Source organism: Hyperolius riggenbachi, chromosome 2 (assembly GCF_040937935.1).
Source record: "Hyperolius riggenbachi isolate aHypRig1 chromosome 2, aHypRig1.pri, whole genome shotgun sequence".
Taxonomy (NCBI): Eukaryota; Metazoa; Chordata; class Amphibia; order Anura; family Hyperoliidae; genus Hyperolius; species Hyperolius riggenbachi.
Window position 1 is genome coordinate 325,055,279 of NC_090647.1, and position 10,000 is coordinate 325,065,278.

Here is a 10,000-nt window from a genome sequence, read left to right on the forward strand (position 1 = left end):
CTGGTATTGCTTAAAAGGATACATGGCCGCATGTGGGGCATTGTGGGGAGGTTGCGGGTATTGCACAATTCTATAAAGCCTGATGTGTGGACTGCACCTTCTTTTGGCAACCACTAGGTGGTACAATGGAAAATGTAGAAAATGCAAGGCAGAGAGCAGGAAAAAATCCGGATCTCTGCAATTGTTTTGGCTGGAAATTGTGTATGTATCCTTTTAACCACTTTACCCCCACAGGTACAGATATCTCCAGGGCTGTGGAGTCGGAGTCGTGGAGTCGGGCAATTTTGGGTGGTCGGAGTCGGGAAAAAATGCACCGACTCCGACTCCTAATGAATTTGTAACTGTAATTAAAATAGAAAATGATAAAATGTTCTATTTCTCAGATAATAGTCATTAAAAATGTGTATATATACAGTGTATGTGTGTATGTATATATATATATATATATATATACACACATATACACACATATACACACATATACACACATATACACACATATACACACATATACACACATATACACACATATACACACATATACACACATATACACACATACACACACATACACACATATACACACATATACACACATATACACACATATACACACATATATATATATATATATATACACACATACACACATACACACATACACACATACACACATACACACATACACACATACACACATACACACACACACATACACACACATACACACACATACACACACATACACACACATACATACATACATACATACATACATACATACATCAGTGTTCTCCCCAGAATTTTTTTCCAGCCGGGTGGCATGAAAAAGTAACCGGGTGGGGTGCGAGTGGGGAATGCAGGGCCGCGCATCTCTGCTTACAGCATAGGAGGAGGTTGAGGAGTCGAGCTGATGACAGCCAGGTGAAGAACCCCACTAAAAGACATTATTGAAGTTCGCCTTCCCAGAATAACTTTGGATGAACCCCTCCCCCCCTCTCTCCTTTACTAAGTAGTAATGCCTTGGTTAGCAAACATATGGCAGGGATTAGATTCGTGCTGCAGAAGATGTCAGCGCTATTTAAATGCATAATAAGAATTTAGTAGGACATTAGAATATGACTATGGTAGGATTAGATTGTGAGCTCCTCTGAGGACTGTGACATGACTATGTACTCTGTAATGTGCTGCAGGAGATGTCAGTGCTATATAAATACATAATAATAATAATAATAATAAGGTAGGACATTAGACTATGACTGGTTGGATTAGATTGTGAGCTCTTTAGGGCTAGTGGAAGGAGTTCACTGGTGCTAGTGCGGGAAAGGAGAAGGTCACTGCGGCTAGTGGAGGCAGAAGGTCGCTGGAGCTAGTGGGGGTAAGAGGTCACTGGGGCTAGTGGGGGGAGGCAGAAGGTCAATGGGGCGAGTAGAGGGAGATGGGTCACCGGGGCTAGTGGGGGGAGGCAGAAGGTCACCGGGTCTAGTGGGGGGAGGCAGAAGGTCACTGGGGCTAGTGGGGGTAGAGAGGTCACTGGGGCTAGTGGGGGTTAGGTGGAAGGTGACTGGACCTAGTGGGGGTAGGGAGGAGGTCACTGGGACTAGTGGGGGTAGAGAGCAGGTTACTGGGGCTAGTGGGGGTAGGGAGGAGGTCACTGGGGCTAGTGGGGGTATAGAGAAGGTTACTGGGGCTAGGGAGGAGGTCACCGTGGCTAGGGAGGAGGTCACTGGGGCTGGAGAGAAGGTCACTGGGGCTAGTGGGGGTTAGGTGGAAGGTCACTGGGGCTAGTGGGGTAGAGAGGTCACTGGAGCTAGTGGGGGTTAGGTGGAAGGTGACTGGAGCTAGTAGGGGTAGGGAGGAGGTCACTGGGACTAGTGGGGGTAGAGAGCAGGTTACTGGGGCTAGTGGGGGTAGGGAGGAGGTCACTGGGGCTAGTGGGGGTATAGAGAAGGTTACTGGGGCTAGGTAGGAGGTCACTGGGGGGTAGAGAGTAGGTCACTGGGGCTAGGGAGGAGGTCACTGGAATTAGTTAGAGACAGGTAGATACTTACTGCATTTGGCTGCAGCTGTCCATTCCTCCTCTATTCCTCTGGGGGCGGGGCTTCCTCTGGACAGGAGACAACTTCCTCCAGGCAGGGCTTCAACCTGCCACACACATGCTCCCTGGTGAGCTTCCCCAGGGCTGGAGCAACCCTTCCTCTGTGCGGGAGTCCTATGGGGGCGGAGTTTCGGTCGGGGGGCGGAGTTTCGGCCGCCGGGGGCGGAGCTTATGCCGATAAACCCCGCTCTTCTCAGCTGCAAGAGACATGATGGACTGGCTGCCTGCCCTAGCCCCACCACTCCAGTTCAGAGTAAAAGCCTGTGAGCGGGGCATGGCTTCAAAGAGGCCCCCGGGAAATCCCCCGGTGGCTCACGACGACACTCAGTCAGTAAGACCCTGGTGATCGTCGTGTGCAGTCAGTCCTAACCTATCTGGACTCTGGAGCTGCCTGGAAGGGATCGGACTGGCTGCAGTCTGACATTCATGCAGCCAGAACAGAGACGCTGCCAGAAGAGAGACGCTGTGTGGATTCGCTCAGGGAAGAGGGGAGGAGGTCTGTCTGCAGCTTCAGGCTTTCTCCCCAGCCTCGAGTCACACAGCACTAGTCTCCCCGTGAGTTCCACTCACATGCGTATCTGGGCTGCAGCCTCCGCTAGCTGAGCTGCCTGGAAGTTAATAGATCGGCAGAGGAGCGCTCCTCCTAGGCGGGCGGGGTTTCAAAACAGCCGGGCGGCCCGCCCACTTAATTAGTCCTGGGGAGAACACTGATACATACATACATACATACATACATACATACATACATACATACATACATACATACATACATACATACATACATACATACATACATACATACATACATACACACACACACAGTAATAGCTGTGCTTAGTCCACAAAAATGAAATAAACCAATCAAAATTAGTTACTTGTGCTGCTTCAATAAGGCAGTCCCCGTATTTTTAAGGTCAGATATACATATCTGATTGTGACTGTATATATGATGGTGAACGAGATGGAAATAATTCTGCATTGATGCTGATTTATGCAAATGTATGCACTCCCTTTGCTGATGAAATAAAATAATTTGATATGTTATTAAAATTTGGTTTGGTGACTACAAATTAAAGGGTAACTGAGACGGATGAAAAGTAAAGTTTTATACATACCTGGGGCTTCCTCCAGCCCCCTTCAGGCTAATCAGTCCCTCACTGTCCTCTACCACCCGGATCTTCTGCTATGAGTCCTGGTAATTCAGCCAGTCAGCGCTGTCCGGCCACACCACGCTCCCACAGCCAGGAACATTCTGCACCTGCGCAATAGTGCTGCACAGGTGTAGTATGCTCCTGGCGGCAGAGTGTGTGCATGCACACTACGCTTGACTGACTCAAGTACCTGGACTCATAGCAGAAGATCCAGGTGGTGGAGGACAACGAGGGACTGATTATCCTGAAGGCGGCTGGAGGAAGCCCCAGGTATGTATAAAACTTTAATTTCATCTGTCTCAGGTTTACTTTGTTACACAGTAGTACTATACTCTACATATGCACTCCCCACAGAGCTGCAGTGAATCCACTGAGAATGCTGTGCACACTGAACAGAGGTGTTGTCTGTTTACAATCTCCTCATTCCCCTGCAGAGTACCTGCACATCATTCTTACATGCACCCACACTTGATAGATGTTCTTTGTTCCGGTTGTACCTTTTACAAGTACTCTTACCAAGGACTAGTTTTAGTCTAAAAGGAATAAATATAGTAGTCTACATATCCTTCTCACTTCAGTTGTCTTGTAAAATTCCTAAGCGTTGGCAGTTAAGAGACTAATTTCATGTTACATACTTTTAATCAACAAGATTGTAATATGCAAATTAGAGGAGTCGGAGTCGTGGAGTCGGAGTCGGTGGAATCCTAAACTGAGGAGTCGGAGTCGGTGGATTTTTGGACCGACTCCACAGCCCTGGATATCTCTGTCCCTTTTTCCACCTTGTCAACACCAGGGATGGAGATATCCGCACCTTCCGCCGCTGTCCGCGCTCCCGCTCAGCTCCGGCCGCTCGCCTGGAGATCAATGAACGGGAAAAACCGTTCCCGTTCGTTGATCTAAGCCCCCCGCGCAATGATCAGCTGCTTCTGTGAGAAGCAGCGCGATCATTGTGAAAAGTTTCCCAGCCTCATAAATCTTCCTGCAAGCGTACTTCCTATGCTTGCAGGTCGCATGAGCAAAAAGTTACTGTGGCCAAATAGTAAAACTACACCCTAAAGCATTTTTCATATACAAATACATTAGTTTTACACTATAAATTAACTCATTACCTCCCACACTCCCCAATTTTTTATTTTTTTTTTGTAATAAAAAAAAAAAAAAAAAAAAAAAAAAATACATAAATGGTTACCTTAGGAATTGAACTTTTTTTTTTTTTTTTAAATATTTGTCAAGAGGGTATAACACTGTTACTTTATAAACTATGGGCTTGTAATTAGGGATGGACGCAAAACTTTATTTCCAAATAAAATATTGGCGCCAAACATTGTGATAGGGACATAATTTAAACTGGTTTATAACCGGGACAAATGGGCAAATTTCATGGGTTTTAATTACAGTAGCATGCATTATTTAAAAACTAATGGCCAAAAACTGAAAAAGAATTTGTTCCCACATTTTTTCCTATTTTCCCATTAAAACACATTTAGAATAAAATAATTCTTGGCATAATGTCCCACCTAAAGAAAGCCTAATTGGTGGCAAAAAAAAAAGATATACCGGTAGTTCATGTCATTGTGATAAGTAATAATAAAGTTATAGACGAATGAATGGAAGGAGCGCTGAAAGAAGAAAATTGCTCTGGTGCTCAAGGGGAAAAACCCCTCAGTTGTGAAGTGGTTAAAGGACAACTTTAATGACAGGGATATGAAGGCTGCCATATTGATTTCCTTTTAAACAATACCAGTTGCCTGGCTATCCTGCTGATCCCCTTCCTCTAATACTTCTAACCATAGACCCTGAACAAGCATGCAGCATATCAGGTGTTTCTGACATTGTCAGATCTGACCAGGTAAGCTGCATGCTTGTTTCTGACACTAGAGCAGCCAAATAGACCATCAGGACTGCCAGGAAGCTAGTAGTGTTTAAAAGGAAATAAATATGGCCGCCTCCATAAACCTCTTGCTACAGTTGCCTTTTAATGTTGCTGGTGCCTCCTTTAGCTATCCACTGAGGCTCTTTGTCCCACACAATGTTATGTTTTTGCAGAATGGTGTTTCTCCCCTAAATAGAGCAGAATGGGCTACTCAGCTGGGAATCGAGCAGTGTGTGCTGTCACTGCAGCCTTGAACAATTTATAAAGATGATTCCCTGTGGCAAATATTGAATGTGCGTACAGAGTTTAAGTTTGAGAGTGATCTAGAGAGAAGGTTGCAGAACTGTCACCCTGTGATAAATGGGGATCCCCATTAAACAATCCGTACACACATCAAATCCGCCATCAATCTGGCCAAATTGTAATTAGAAAAAATAATTTCTTTTAAATAATTGCATGTGTAGATAGGGTTCGTATTTTATGTTTCATCGATCGGAATGGACAGAAAATCTTGATCGATCAGGGGCGGCCCTGTTCAATACATTGCAATGCTGCAATTCAGTAGGTTTTTAATAGGTTTCGTGCTAGAATCTATGTGCAGTATGGAAGGGTTCGATCTCTCTCTATTCTGATTCAGATTAGAGGGGGATTGATCAGTTTGTCACATTGGCTGGTAGCCTATGTTTGTAGAGGCACTTTTTATAGTAGTTGCTTATCTTAAAGAGTAACTGTCAGGCTGCAAAAGCTAATTTAAACCTCTATTCTCCTGTGTTAAACAGTTTAGAAGGAAGCCAAAAAGGCAACACTGAAGATAAAAATCTCTCTTTCATTTGATGTGTGCTTATCAGCAAAGCTGTTAGACCCAAGCTCTTAAGAAGCCGCAAGCCGCATACCATACTGCAAAGCATTCTGGGGCCCTCCCCTCGGCTGCTAATGAGAAGTTACAGGGTCAAGTTACAATAGCATGTAACTCAGTCCAGCGCACAGCACTGATAAATCTCCGGGCAGAGTACACTGCAGGAGTCCGCTATTGTTCCTAGCCACATGGCTAATTTTCACTGCACAGTACTGTTATTCAGTACGAGCTTTTCTGTGAGTGGAATCATCAGGAAGCAGGCAGGACATGACGACACATTTGGCTTCATAGGAGACAGACAAACATGGAACCTGCCATGAGCTGTCAGGAGCATCATTCTCTGCAAATACTATATAAAGATTCTGTGAAATCCAAATGTGGACAGTGAAATGCATATGTAATGTAAGTACAGCCAATGTTTTTAGCTACTGATATGTGTTTATTTTCTCTGAGACCTTATACCTAACAGCTCCTCTTTAACCACTTCAGCCTACAGGGGTGAGATTTTTTTTTTTTTTTTTACATCTGAGCAACTTTCACCTCCCATTCATTTGCCAATAACTTTAGCACTACTCATCACAATTAATTGATCTATATCTTGTTTTTTCCGCCACCAATTGGGCTTTCTGTGGGTGATACATTTTGCTGAGAATTAATTTATTCTAAATCCATTTTAAAAGGAATATTAACCACTTCGCGTCCCTGGTCATTTTCACAATTCAGCTCAGTTCTAATTACTTTGGCAATAACTTTATCAATAACTATCACCACTAAATGATCTATATATTGTTTTGTTCAGGACAAATTAGGCTTTTTGTGGCTGATAGTTGTTTTCAGTAGGTACCTTATTTTCTATGCATTTTAAAATGAAAATAGGGAAAAAGTGAAAAAAAATAGATAGTTTATTCACTTTCATACATTATAGCTTTAATGTAAACAGTCCTTTTGTACATTAAACACTCACATTTTATTTGTCTATATCTCCTGTTTATTAAAACAGTTCTTTTGTTTTGGCAATGTATTAGTAACACATTGTATACACTACCTAATAGTTACATTTGTCTGCTCCTAAATGTTTATTTTTCCACTTGTTAATTCATTAGGCTTGCCATTGAATTCCCTAGGGGAAGGAGAGTGCTTTTCTTTCATTCTGTTACAGCTGTATAGCATTTTTATCAGTTCAGAGATAACAAAACAGTGTTATCTAGGATTTTGTAGGGAAGAGAGTGCAGAGACTTATTTTAACGTCCTGGAGCTTCAATGGGTTAAGAAAGAAATGAGAAAAAATCATTATTGCTCAGCTTTTGGCCATTATAGTTTAACTTGATATTTTATTTGGAAATAAAGGTGCATTTTTTTTCAATTTGCGTCCATCACTATTTAGAAGCCCATAATTTAATAAATCATATTGATCTACTCCTTTGACATGAATTTTTAAAAAGTATAGACCCTTAGGTAACTATTTGTTTTTTTTTTTAATTATTATTATTATTATTATTATTATTGTATATGTATATATATGTATATATATATATGTATATGTATATATATGTGTATATATATGTATGTATATATATATATATATATATGTATGTATGTATGTATATATATATGTATGTATGTATGTATGTATATATATATGTATGTATGTATATATATATATATATATATATATATATGTATGTATGTATGTATGTATGTATGTATATATATATATATATATATATATATATATATATATATATATATATATATATATATATATATATATATATATATATATATATATATATATATATATATATATATATTTTATTATTATTTTTTTGGGTGTGGGAGGTAAAGAGGATTTTAAATGTTTCAAAATGTATTTATTCAGTGCAAAGTGTTTTGGTGTAGTTTGCTATTTGGCCACCAGATGGCCACAGTCAAAAAGTCCTGGGAGCGATCAATCTCGCTCCGAGGAAGAAGTATGAAGACGGAACTTTTTGATCTCAGAAAAGCTGCAGCGTCTGAAGAGGCGCTGTGTGCTTTTCTCCGGGAGGGAGGTCCGATCAGTGAAAGGGATTTATAATCCCTTTCATTGATCGCTGGGCTAACGGCCACCAGCGGGAGCGCGCACGGGGGGCCCGCGGGAGTGCGCGCAGCCTAAGTGGACGAAAATTTTCATCCAGTTAGGCTGAAGTGGTTAAACATATCAGAAGCTATAGGAATGCATTCTGGATTGCAAAAAGTACTACAAACTAGTGTTTGTTTGTGTTTTTGTGTTTAACTGTAAAACATTACCTGTATATGTACAGAGTTTCCCCTAAAATAAGACCTTCCCCCAAAAATAAGCCCTAGCTTAAAGTGCACCTAAACTGAGAGGGATATGGATGTTTCCTTTTAAACAATACCATTTGCTTGGCAGTCCTGCTGATCTCTGTGCTGCAGTAGTATCTGACTCTCAGGCCCAGTGCACACCAAAAACCTCAGCAGATCTGCAAACCGCTAGGTTTTTGAAGCAGATTTTCAGAGCGATTCTAGGCAGGTTTAGAGTGGTTTTCTAAACATGCCTTTTGGAGCGTTTTTGTGTAGCAGATTTCATATATTGTTACAGTAAAGCTGTTACTGAACATCTTCTGTAACAAAAATGCCTGGAAAACCGCTCTGATCTAGCTGTTTTCCACTTTCCTATACTTTAATATTGAGGCAGAAATGCCTCAGAAATCTAAAAACTGCAGCAGCCCCCGAGTTTGCATTTGTGGAAAAAACAACCCGCTCTGGTGTGCACCATCCCATTCACTTTCATTAGCCAAGCGGTTTTCCCCCTGCAAGCGTTTAAAAAAAAAAAAAAAAGCTTCAGAACCTCTCTGGTTTGCACCAGCCCTCATACCTGAAATAAGCATGCAGTTAATCCAGTCTGACTTCAGTCAGAGCACCTGATCTGCATGCTTGAGGGGCTGTGGGTAAAGGCATTAGAGACACAGGATCAGCAGGAGTGTCAGGCAACTGGTATTTTTAAAAGGAAAAATCCATCTCCTTCTCAGTTTAGGTTCCCTTTTACTGTATGTTGTCTGTTACTACACCTCATTTTTGGCTGTGTCCCCCTTTGTTCCCTGTACTTGCTGCAGTATCCTATTCAACATGTTCAGCACCCTTTGACCCTCACACGCTGTACGCTGGGTCAAAGTGACTGCGCTCCCCTCTCGTCATAATCAATGTGTACGTCCCCGGCTCACATTGATTATCACTACACACCTCCCCATAGAGTAACCTAGCATCTACCCCCTCCCCTGAGAGTAAGCCGCATCCCCTCTCCCTGAATAGAAGACAGTGTCTCATATTTGGGGAGACACGGCAGCTTCTTACATCAGGAAAATGTGCAGAATGGTGAAGTAAAATGTTGCATGGCATCCTTCTTTATTGCACAGTGTATTGCACCTTTCCAGAGGTGTGTGTGTGTGTAGTATTTTATTTATTTATTTATTTTTGTCCTCTCCATTGTTCAGTGTGAAATGTACCTTGACCCTTATTTTCTGTGTTTTTATTCTAGAGTAACAGTTACACTGCTTTGTCAGACTCATACCTTCCCAGTTTTTATGGTCCAGCCATTGGTTTTTCCTACTCTCTGAATGATGCCGCTTGGTCTACAGGAGGTGACCCTCCACCGACCATGCCTTTTCTTGCCTCTTATGGACAGCTGGGCAGTGGAGAGCCCCACTTTTTGCCAGATGCCATGTTTGGACCTCTAAGCAATGCCCCCTTCTTGGGACAACCTGGATTTAACTTTTTTCCAAGTGGCATGGACTTCTCAGCCTGGGGTAGCGGCGTAAATTCTCCTGGTGCATCTGCCCCTAGTTCTGGCTATGGTGGTAGCTACACTTATGCCCCAAGCACTTTAGGAGGGGCTGTGTTGGATGAACAGACCAGCTTTGGGGGTGGTAAAGCTGTTGGAAGTCTCGAGCAAAGCATGGGAGCATTGAAACTGGGAGAAGGGAATAATATTAAAGCAGGAGTGAACAGCCTACTTCCAGCTACCA

The 10,000-nt window shown here is 42.4% G+C and overlaps 1 protein-coding gene across 1 annotated transcript in view; it reads left to right on the forward strand.

Moving 5' to 3' along the window:
* The first annotated feature begins 2,372 nt into the window (after window positions 1–2,372).
* YTHDF2 (YTH N6-methyladenosine RNA binding protein F2) overlaps window positions 2,373–10,000 on the forward strand; it is a 40,938-nt gene continuing 33,310 nt past the window's right edge. The window contains exons 1-2 of the mRNA XM_068266135.1: window positions 2,373–2,429; window positions 9,514–10,000. The exon at window positions 9,514–10,000 is cut by the window's right edge and continues 836 nt beyond it. Of these exons, the coding sequence (XP_068122236.1) occupies window positions 2,373–2,429; window positions 9,514–10,000 (544 nt within the window). The remainder of the gene's footprint in view (window positions 2,430–9,513) is intronic.